This window comes from Phaseolus vulgaris, chromosome 5 (assembly GCF_051622355.1).
Source record: "Phaseolus vulgaris cultivar YP4 chromosome 5, ASM5162235v1, whole genome shotgun sequence".
In the NCBI taxonomy this organism is placed as follows: Eukaryota; Viridiplantae; Streptophyta; class Magnoliopsida; order Fabales; family Fabaceae; genus Phaseolus; species Phaseolus vulgaris.
Genome location: NC_143502.1, coordinates 39009893 through 39022460, shown reverse-complemented (window position 1 = coordinate 39022460; position 12568 = coordinate 39009893). Strand labels below are relative to the sequence as shown.

Here is a 12568-nt window from a genome sequence, read left to right as displayed (position 1 = left end):
ATTAATTGATAAGAAAAATAAATAAAATATATACTCCTCCTTATAAAATTATAAAGAAAAATTAATAAATATAAACTTATTTTAACTATATTCATCCTATTTAAATATTTCATGATTGCAGACAATTTAAATTTTATTTTCAACAACTATTTTTTATTCATGGTATTAAGATTGTAACAAGAGCATTTTTGGAAAATAAATACTTTTTAAATGAGTTTATTGAAAATAAATAATACTGCTATAAAATTAAATAAAAAAATGTTATATATGATAAATTTAAGCATAAAAATAATTAATTTCATCCCTTTATCCTCAAAATACTAATTATTTTATTGTTATCCCTAAAAAAAGTAAAAAAAAAATATTAGAAATATAAATATATTTTTGGAAAATATTTGATTAAATAAAATAAACATATTGGTCAAAAGAGATAAATTAGATAAAATAAGTAAATTAAAAGCAAGATAGATTAAGTTCAAAAAGATATAGAAAAAAAGATAAGATAAATTTAGTTCAAAAAGATAGAAATGCTACAATATAGATTAATGTAACAGCACCTTTTCTTTTAAAAAAAAAGCTGAAATAGAGAACTCCCCACGCAATGTTTATTTCTTCTTCTTTTTCTTCCTTATCTCCATTTCTCTCTCTTTTCAATTCTCTTCTCTCCCTCTCTCTTAATTTCTCTCTTAATCTTCATCTATTTTAGAATCTAATCACACCACGCTGTAGCAGAGGAGTTAAGGAACATTTCTATCCGATCAGATTTTCAGACAGAGTAAGTTCATTTTTACTCTAAATATCCTTTGTTCTCCGTTTTTCCTTAGGATTTAGTCATCAATCTTTTTGGGGTCAGTTGAGAAGTTTATTCATCTCAACTTATTCTATTATATATTGAAATTTTGTTTTGTTTGGATAATTTGCATTAGGCCCGTAAATCTTGAAGCTTATCCAAACGGTGGGAAATAAAATTCTAAAAGTTGCTTGGAAAGCAAGCAATTGAGGTAAAGGAAACTAAATTTAATTTTTAATAGCACCCAAGATAGAAGATCTGAAAGCGGAAGGGACGTGGTCCCAATATTCAATTTCTCTTGCAGGAATGTTGTGTGTTTATATATTGGGTTGTTTGTTTGTATATTATTTAAATTTGTAAAAGTATTATATTTTGATGATTTAGTATTAAAGTGTTATTTTTTTCATGCCAAATAGACTTTTGAATATTGTGGATCAATTTTTGAATGATATTGTATGATGAAATGGTGTGGAATTGAATTCATACATTTGGGATAATGTATGGACTGATGTTTGATGTGTATTAAGTATTGATGCCTATGTGGTAACAGAGATCTCCGAGCTTCACTGATGATTTAAGTCACATTGACTAAGATATCAGGTGGTGAGAAGCTGATGGGGGAGTTCATGCACATCGTGACATATGAGATGCACGGCTTGGGTTGTATTGAACTTACCCTGATCCTTTCTGTTGGATTCGATGGTAATCTTTGGATCAGGTGTTAGTCTCTGGTAGGACTTACTTAATACGGGTCTTCCGAAAGACGTTGTTTGTTGAATATCTTGGATGTGTAGATCCATGTGAGATCTATGTGATTGTTTTAATGTTGGGATTTGAAGAAGATTGTATAATTTGAGAAATTGATTATGTAACTTGGTTTTCTCTTTTGATTTAATTGCATATATTATAAAATTCTATTTTCACTAGCTTACCCTTGCTTTTCTTGTTGTGTTTGAACTGCGATGACTGTACTACGTACACGAGCAGATGATCTTACAAGTGTTTGAGGATCAGAAGAGTTTTAAGGCGTTGATTTTGAAACTTATATTGTAAATATTTTTATTTCTATAAATCCTAATCATGTATTAGGAATGTTTTGAAAAACTCCAAGTTTGTATAGAAACGGGTAGAACTTTTATTGTAATAGTTACATGTAAATTATGGGGTGTTACAATTAACACATGCTGCGATAAATAAAATCTAAAGATATAAATATATTTAAATGTGAGAAGTTTATTATAAGTCTGACAAATGAAAGATTAGATAATGATAAGATAAAATTATTAATATTAAAATAGTTAAACTTTTTTTTTCTTTATATCAATATTTTTTTTCAAATTAAAAATAATTTATTATAATAGTTTTCTTATTACAAATATTAAATTTATAAAAATTAAATTAGAAACAAAACTAATTTTGTGTAAAAGTATTAAATTAGAAATAAAAATCAATTTTGTGTGAAAGTATAAAAATAAAATATATTAAAAATATAAAAATTAGCCGATATATCAGGGAATTAGTTTTTTATTTTTGAGAGGATATAAAAAATTTAAAGATATATTAGTAGATAAAATCTAGTTGCTTAATTATACTATGTTAGTTTTTATTATTTTAACATAATATCATATTGAAATAACTAACATAAAAAGATTAAAGATATATTAATTGATAATATTTTGTTACTCAATTCTATTATGATAGTTTTAATTCTTTGCATATAAATTCATAACTAACACATGAAAAATATATACTTGTTATTTAGATAGATTATAATATTATTCTGAAGATAAAAGATAAGTAGGAGGAAATCATCCAAAAAAAACTCTTTTTATATACTTGTTATTTAAATATGTTATAATATTATTTTGATGATAAAAGATAAGTAGTAGGAGATGAGCCAAAAAAACTCTACATAAAGATGATGACCCGCAAAAGTAAGATAACTCTTATTCTATTAATACTTACTACACTCAGTATATTTTATGTTCGGACTGACTTGAGCGAGTATTCCTTACCACTCATATTCTATCAATACTTATTACACTCGTATATTTTATGTTCTCACTAACTTGAGCATCAGATTATTCTCTACAGGTGGAACCCTCTCATTCCTTGATGACTTCCAAACACCAAAGGTTGTTGTTACAGAGAGATCGGTCACCACCTCCAATCATTCTGACTCAGTTCAGTGAGAACATTTAACATCCACCGGGAGACAAGTAAAATTGGTCCTACTCCCTTGTAACTACTATACGTTGATTTGAGACTTTTTGGAGATAAAATGGGTAAAGATGTGAAAGGAAAGAGAGTGGAGGGCCTCGCAACAGAGTTTAAGTTAGGCCACACTTCTTGCTAAGGTGAAAGGCAAAGGAAGGGTTGATTGCAAAACTTGCAGGGTTGTGTTTCTTTCCTTTTGCAGGTACATGGCAAGTGAGAGAAAGCTTTGGTGCAGATTGCTTTTATGGTGTGGAGCTCCTCTGTTTGTGGATGATGGCAAAGATGTTGGGAATCTGCTATGCATCCCTTTAGGCGTTTAAGTTGTTTATTTGGCTCTTTTTGCTAACTTCGTGGGTGCTGAGTGTAATTTTCTTTCTGGTTACAATTATGGCCAAGTGAAGTGAGTTGGGGCACATGCTTTGCTACACATGTGCTAGTTTTTAACTCAGTACATAGCAATTGGGTGCATAGATCATGGGTAGGTGCAGGGAAAGCATAGTGGTGGAGTGCAACTTGATTAGGAATAATATGGGTGGTTGAAGTATTTTTTTGTGTCTGAGGTGAAGTATTATAGCGAAGGCGACATTAAGAGACCATAACATAGGTCATTGTTTTGGTTTTGATTGGTATTACTTGAAATTGCCTTGTTTTCTAAGATATGTAATTTTGTTAGGATGTATAACACTCCAAAAAATATATTTAACTATAATAATAAAAGTTCTACCGGTTTTATATAAATTTGAAGTTTTTCAAAATATTCTTATTACAAGATTATGACTTATAAAAATACAAATACTTACAATATAAAATTTAAAACATTCTAAAGCCTTCAGAACCTCCTACACTTGTACGATCATCTGCTTGTTTACATAGTACAGTCATCGCAGTTCACAACACAACAGAAAAACAAGAATAAGCTAGTGATTTTTTTTATAATATACACAATTAAACCAAAAGTGAAAGCCAAATTACATTATCAATTTCTCAATTATTCAATATTCTTCAATTCTCAACATAAAACAATCACATTGTTGGAGATCTCACATCGACTAGAGATGAGAACAATCTATTGTATATAAGTGGGTGCAAACCTCAACCTCATGAACCGGTTTTATGGGGTTGAGTTAGGCTTAAAGTCCATTTTGTAATATGGTATCAGAGTCATTTTGATCTTATCTTAGGGAGTATTTGTTTGGCTTATTAGGTCACCCGTTATTGGGACGTTATTGGACTGTTAGCGAATCCAAGAGAAATGATCAAGGTAATTTCAATACAACCCAAGTCATGTACATTATCCAAAATGTATGAATTCAATTCCATAGCATTTTTTCATCATACAATATCATTCAAAATGTGATCAACAACATTCAAAAGTCTATTTAACATAAAAAAAAATTACTTAAATACTAAACCATAAAAATATAATATTTCTACAAGTTTAAATAATATATAAACAAACAACACAATATATAAACACACAACATCCCTGCAAGATAAATTGAATATTGGAACCGTGTCTCCTCCACATTCAGAACTTCTAGTCTAGTGTGCTATTAAAAATTAAATTTAACTTCTCTTACCTTAATTGCTTATTTTCCAAGCAATCTCTAGAATTTTATCCTCTTAGTTTGGATAAGCTTCAAGATTTAATGGCCTAATGCAAGTTATTAAAACATGACAAAAATTCAGTATATAGTAGAATAAGTTGAGATGATTACTCTTCTTAACTGACCCCACCAAGATTGATGACTAAATCATTAGGAAAAACAAAGAATCTTTAGAGCAAAAATAAACTTACTCTATTTGAAAATTTGATTGGGTAGAAATGTTCTTTAATTTTTCAGTTATAATGTGATTCGATGAAATTCTAAAATAGATGAAGATTGAGAGAGGAAATTAAGAGAGAAGGAAGAGAAGAGAAGTTGAAAGAAATAAAGAAAAGAAAATGGCACCGTGAAGGGGTTTGCACATTTTAGGGTAAATTCCCTATCTAGCACCATTTAGACTTTTATTTCCCTAACTAGCACCCTTTTGTTTTTATTTCCCTATCTAGCATCCTTTTGCTTTTATTTCTCTATCTAACACCCTTTTACTTTTTATTTCCCTATCTAGCACCATTTCAAAAATAAATAAATAAATAATAATTTATTTATTTTTTGATAATTTTAATTTTGAATGCATTAAAAAATAAATATTTTTAATGTTTAAAATAGTTAGAAATATAATTAATGAATAAAGAAATGAGTTTTTATAAAAATAAAATATAAAAAGAATTAAAATGTTTAGTTTAAAATTATTTTTTTTAAGAATAAAGAAAATAAAAAATTAAACCCTACAACAACATAAAAGTTGAATCTATAAACATAAATTACTATTTATTTTTATTATTATTGATGATGTAATCATGTTAATTTAAAGTAAAAAATACATGACATAATTACAAAAAAACCAAAGTCAATTAGTATTAATTAATAATGGATACACAAGTAATATTGAAGTGTCTATCCTAAATGCAAAATCCTAAAAAAAAAACTAATGCAAATGTTACACTTAATGCTTAAAAATGAGAAGCAAAAAATGAAAAAAAAAAGTCTAGAAAATAAAAACAGCAACAATAAAAAAAATGGTAGAAAAAAAATAATAACTAAAAACATAAAAAATATAAAATAAAGGCAAAACAAATTAAGATAAAGATAAAAAAATATAAAAATAAATCCAAATAAGATAAATATAAGAGATATAAGGCGATACTAAATAAGTATATGTTGATCATAAAAATGAAAATAAATGAAAAATGATAATTCATTTAATATTTTCTTCAATGGTACATTAAATAGTTTGTGCGAAATGAAACATAATTAATGACGAGAAGTGCACAATCTAGTAATGTCGGGACATATTCTTTATGTGTGTCTTGGTGTTTGACAATATGAACATTTTTTTTTCGATCATGTTGTTCTTCTATGTCCATATCAGTTCTTATTTAACTTTGTTTTTTTTTATAATCATGTCCTGTATTTTTTACTTGAAATTAACATAATTACATCATCAATAATAATAAAAATAAATACTAATTTATGTTTATATATTCAACTTTTATGTTGTTGTAGAGTTTAATTTTTTATTTTATTCATTCTTAAAAAAATAATTTTTAAACTAAACATTTTAAATTTATTACTTTTTTATTTTTATTTTGTAAAAATACATTTCTTTATTCATTAATTATATTTCTAACTATTTTAAACATTAAAAATATTTTTTTTTAAAGCATTCAAAATTAAAATTATCAAAAAAAATTAATTTATTATTTTTTAATTTATTTTTAAAATGGTGCTAGATAGGGAAATAAAAAATAAAAGGGTGTTAGATAGGGAAATAAAAACAAAAGAGTGTTAGATAGGGAAATAAAAACAAAAGGGTACTAGTTAGGAAAATAAAAGTATAAATGGTGTTAAATAGGAAATTTATGTTGTAACGCTTCCATAGTTTTATTTCTTTCTATTTTTAACTCTTATGCAGTAAGTCTTTTTGAGGTGAAATTGGAAGGGTTTTAGACTTTTTTCTGTATGAATTTAGAACATCTTTTGAATATTCTGTTTTAACTTAATTCATTCCTGATAAAAAAAATGTGATTGAAACATTAAAAATGATAATATTTAATTGAAAGGCTAATAAAGATTAAGAGATTTTCCAAAGTAATATATTATACTACTTCTATCCCTATATATAGACGTAATGTTTTTTTTTTTTTATAAAACTGTTGTCCAAGTTATCGCTTTGATTAGTTATATTTGTCATCAAAATATCCTTAATAATTGGAAAGGATGACCAACATTAATTAATGAGTGAAAGGCAATTAAGTGAAATGACTGGGACAAGAAGTATCAATTATTTGAAGGGTATTTTCGTACAAACAATATAAATTTCTAACAAATTTAATAATTAATTAAATTAACCGCCTTATAAATAAATATAAATTAGTAAAAAATCGTCTTATATATTTAGGAAAATTTTATTATTTATAATGCAAAAAATCAAGTTTTTATTATCTATACTGTATTTGTTCTTAAAAAATGTAATAGTATTTTTAATTTTTAATTTTTAATTTATGGTATAATTTGAACTATGTTATTCCATATTCCATATTATTTATTTTAACCGGTATTTTTTGCTTGTAATAAATTTTATCATACATAAATATTTCAAATATACAAATTATACTATAGTTATATTTTAGATCTACAATATACTCCACACTATTTAGTCTGCAATGGCAAGTTCTCTAGCTTAATACTTGTAAAAATTATTTTTATAAGAATCACACACACAAAAAAAAAAAACTAATATCACAAAATTATAGCTTAGACAAAAGTTAGAATGAGATAAGTATTTATTTATTACTCATTGTTGTTGAGAACATGCATGACATTTTTAGCATTGTTGCAGTTGTTTAATAATGTTTATTTAAAGCTATAATGTGTTGTTTATCAACTGCCTTAAACAAAGTGTGGTTCAATTTCTATGTTGATGTCTAGGTAAGTAGAGTTGCACTGGACGACCGTTTCTTGGCTGCACTGGTCTAGCACTCATAAATGTTTCCTACAACATCAATAAGAAAAATGCATTAATATTATAACTCATTCAATCTTTTCCATTAGGTATAATTTTTCTTTTCAAATTTTGAATAAAGAAAAACGAATCCATGTGAGTGTTATACTGTAGCTGTTATTACTCTAAATTTTTTAATCCAAACTTTAATCATAAATTAGCCATTTAGCTAGATATAGGTAAGAAGTGATAAAGCAATAATTTAAATAAAGTGAACAAGTATGTTGGCAAAAAATGTTAAAAGATTTTTTCATACAGAGAAATAGAGAATATTTTACATCAATACACCATGATTAAACTCATATGAAAGATTAAAACATTATATACGAACTTTAACAAAATAGATTTGCTATTTTTTTACATATTGTGTTTTTTATTTAATGTAAAATACCTTTTTTTTAATTAAAGAATCTTACTTTTGTCATCGTTTACACTCATCATTATAAGAAATTTCAAATTTACTTATAAATTATTATATACAGATGTAGATTCATAAGTTAATTTCTAATTAACATTATATACATATAATTATCACAAATACAAATTTATAGAACATTTAGCATTATTTAGAATTATTATCTATAGATTAATAATAATAATAATAATAAATAAATAATAATAAATAAATAATAATAAATAATAATATCAATAATAATAATAATCTTAATGTTAGTAATAATAATTATAATAATAATAATATTATTATTAATATAATTTTTAAATTTATTTAATACAGTGGTTAGAGGTCCTATGTCCACTCATAGAATTTAAGTTTGTTTCCATGGATAGTTTTTACCTAAATGAATTATTGACTTCAATACCAGTTCTTTACCTAAAAATTATTGACTTCAATACACTCATTAAATTCAGTAAGAAAAGACATTAAAAATACTTAACTCTTATGATCTATGAGCAAATTCATCTAAAAAATAAAAATATCATTTTCTAACTCAACTTTAAAATAACATTAATGATAATATTTTTTATTTTATATATTAATTTGATCGTACTTTTTTAACTGAGGTGACACTCCAACTTATAATTGACTCTAAACACTTTCTTTTAAAAAATTAGAAATGTATATTAAAAGCTACAATTTTAATTGTTACAATAATGTGATCTATGCATTGTTTGTGTGATGATATGAAGGAGAAATGTTTAATAGGCATGATAAATAACTTACATCACCAGCTCCATCAACTGCTGCTCGAATCAACCTGTTTTGCGTCCTTGAGACTCTTTTATCCTGAATCCAATATTTGAAGAGTTATTGTTATTTTTTTAATATTTTTCTTGTATATATATTTTTTTACGTTTATTTATTTTCCTTTTCCACTCATGCACTTAAAAAAATGTACGTTCAACATTTTCTTTTTTCATAGTTTTCTTCATAGGTAAAATATGAAAATAAAAAATTATTTTGGGAATAAATACTCTAAATTATTTGGAAATAATGTATGTTCAAGGTCTATTGTGATAAAAACACATACATTCTCAAGTTTTTAATTCTGCAATTTCATAATATATTATCGGTTTAAGGTTTAAGTTAGGGATGAAAATGCAGGATTATCTTATATTTAATTTGTAAAAAGCAGATAGGGTTGATTTCTTTTGCATAAAGTATTTGGATGATTTTACTAGTCTACCTCGCATAAAAATTGGTTCGCGGACATGTGATCAGTCCGTATAAAATTTTTTTAAAAATTAATAAAAAATAAGTTTTTAAATATAATTTTAGAATAAATTTAATTATTATTTTTATTTAGATGCATTAGGTAAATGATCTGACAATATTATTATCACAATATATGCATAATAAGATGTGAGTATAAATTTTGAAATGTGAAATATGAGACTGCATGAAGAAAATATAGAAGTGTAGAAAAAAAATTCTAATTTTTAAGTTATACAGATCATGTGAGTCAGTTCGTCTCGCCTCGCACTAGATCCGCACGGATTGTAGATTGCGCAAGACGGACGTAAGTAGACCAACAGATTTAAAAGACAATATGTCTCACATTTTTCTCAATAGATCATGAATCGGTTCACCCCACTTTGTCATTTGTGATCTCTAATTTAAGTTATGAAAGTAAATTTTACTGAATTATAAGTAAACTACTATTAAATTTTTAATATGGTATTGTGTGAAATTAAAACTTCATATTTCTAATGGTTGTCCCAGTAAAATTAATGGATAATAAAAGAACTCACCTCTTTAATGAAAACAGTCCAAAGAACATTTTCACTGCAAGGAGGAACTGTAAGAGAACCATTATATCTAAAATACTTGTTTCCTGTGATCCCTGCTACATCCTCTGGATCAACAATACCTAGTTGTGTTACTCTCGTCTGATTTTCAGCCATCAACTTTAAATCATATTCTATCTGTAAATCAAACAAAAGAGTGAACACTTTATCTTCACAGCAATAAATTTATTATAGAATTTGTCAAGTCCTACTATAACACTTTCATAATGTTTCACCTGATTAAGCTTTTACTATTTTTATTATTATAATGATTTTTTAATAACCATTGTGTATGATACGATAATATTTTCCCCAAACACATGCATGCTGACAGAGTAACATCTGTGAATCATATATATTATCATAAACAGAGACCAGAAGAACAAAAATCTCCTGTGTTTACCGTTGATATGAACTCATCCCCTCGAATCCCAAACTTATATAAAATCCCAGTCACTGCAAGTCTTGCATCTGAACTTCTATGCACCAAGTGTAACTCTAGATCATACCTGCAATTTGAAAAATATATGAAAATTTTAATTTAAAAATATTATTAAAAAGTAAACTTTAATAAACTAACTCAATTTTATAGAATAAAGTTATTAAAGTTTATATTTATTTATATATTATAATATTTTTATTTTTAGATGTGATGTGATTAATGTAATAAATGAAAAAAAGAAAGCACCTTATGCCACTGATTGTGTGTTCAGAGGGAGAGTGCCAATGACCTTGCAGTAGATGGTATTGAGTTCCGTTAATTATAATATGCCCTGCATTCTCAGTCCAGTTCACCTATTTTACAAATAAACAAAATGAAAGACTTGCTAATTAATCAAATAAATAATGGTTATGGATTATGGCAAGTATACTCTTAAGTTTTTGTTTTAAAAATAACTTTAAATTTAATTTAATTTTATAAAATATATTTATAAAATTTATATTCATTTATATAATATAAAATATCATAATATTTAACTACCATAACGTCATGCCCTGAAGTGAGAAGAGTGGCGTTTGCAGGTTGATAGTTCCTTTGAATCCCAGAAGTGTAGGTCACATTCGCCCTGGAAATTCTGAGGTCAATAGGAGATTGTGTGCTTCCATCTCTACACAATGGCCATGTATTTCCCCAGTTTGGGGGTCCATTTGGGCTTGAAGGATCATAGTTAAACTCCTCTGCATTTGTGAAAATAAAATATTTCAACTCTATTTTCTACACAACTGAATTAATAATTAATCAAAAGTTTAAAATATTATTATTCAAATAAAAATCAGTCAAACTTTCAATTTTTTTCACTAAAATATTTTCAAAATAATAGGTTATGCTTGCGAAATAAAGCTCATATTTAACATATTTCTCACCAGACGTTGCTGGGCGGAAGAGTAAAACAATGAGAATGAATAAACTTTGGATAGCCATTTTTCCGTAACTAACTGTATTGTATGGAGTGTGAGGTGTGAGGAATACTGGATCGTGTTCCTTTTATAGGTAAATTCTGGGAAAATCTAATTAAATGAAAACATTGGATATGATCATGTTCTTTATTTTATTTAGTTGACTTCTAAAACTTGGAAGCAGCCTTCTACAATTAATGAGTTTTAACTATAGTATTTATTTCAATTAAATATTAATTTAAAGATGTGAAATATACTATTATCTATGAAGCATAGACATGAGTACAACATGCAGACATTCACACCAGATACAATTAAATTAAAAATTATAGATTGGAGACAGGAATATTTATATATTTAAATATACTAATATATTTTGTAATCTCAAAATATTAAGAGATCACTAAAAAAAAATATATGTGGTGGCGGTTATTTTCATAAAATATGGTGTTTATAACTGTCACAATATACGTCTGTAGCGGTACCGCGTACCGCCAAAATTCTTGCCGCCACAAAGTTTTGTGGCGGTTAATTGAGAACTGTTGTAGCATACGCCATATATTGCATTGTATAAAGTGGCGGTTTTAAACGTATAATTTACGTCAGTTATAAATGTTGAGAAGAATTAGGGTGGAGCTAGGTTGGAGCTACGTTGAGAGTCCTAAAGACTCTCATTATGAACTCATTAAAAGGAAAAGTAATATGAAGGTCGATAAAAAGACAAGTATAAACATAAATAAAATCTTGATCTAACCCCTCCCGGTCGTGACAAACACTTTCAAAAGGACTACAACTATCGGCTGAAACCACATCCAACGGTGAGTTAGGATTTAAAATGGTTACTCTTGACACAAACTCATCAATCGAGGACGAACCTGATATTGAGTGATATGATCAATGACACGATGATCTACCTAATCATAATTAGCATGATGAGGCGGTCAACTAGCAAGGTCAGTCGTCCCACTTGGACCAACCAACCTTTCTGGGACATTACTCGGTATGACCAAGACTCTCCCAGAAGATTTAAAAGAAGGTGAAGAGGACAAAGACACTGAAGAAGACATCACTAACCTTTTGAACATAGTGGAAAACACCTTGTCATAGTTCGACACTCAAAATATCACTTAGTATTCGAAATTGGAGAGAATAAGCAAAGGATAACATTTTGAAATGAACCACTATTTATAGAGGTTCAACCACGAGAACGTGAAACATCATGTCCCTTTGAACCATTAGATCTATTCAAATTTAACGGGTCTAACAATTTACACTCGAAACAACACGACCAGTAGAATCGTTATATCT

General features: G+C 26.9%; 1 protein-coding gene across 1 annotated transcript; it reads right to left on the bottom strand.

Annotated features, from left to right (window-relative positions):
* Positions 1–7379: 7379 nt before the first annotated feature.
* On the bottom strand, positions 7380–11319 carry LOC137834531 (alpha carbonic anhydrase 7). The gene is made up of 7 exons (XM_068642558.2): positions 11228–11319; positions 10845–11041; positions 10551–10657; positions 10266–10371; positions 9827–10000; positions 8799–8861; positions 7380–7606 (listed from the first exon to the last, which is right to left on the bottom strand). Exons 1-7 carry the CDS (start codon positions 11283–11285, stop codon positions 7520–7522), a joined length of 792 nt encoding a protein of 263 aa, XP_068498659.1. The 5' UTR covers positions 11286–11319; the 3' UTR covers positions 7380–7519.
* Positions 11320–12568: the final 1249 nt, after the last annotated feature.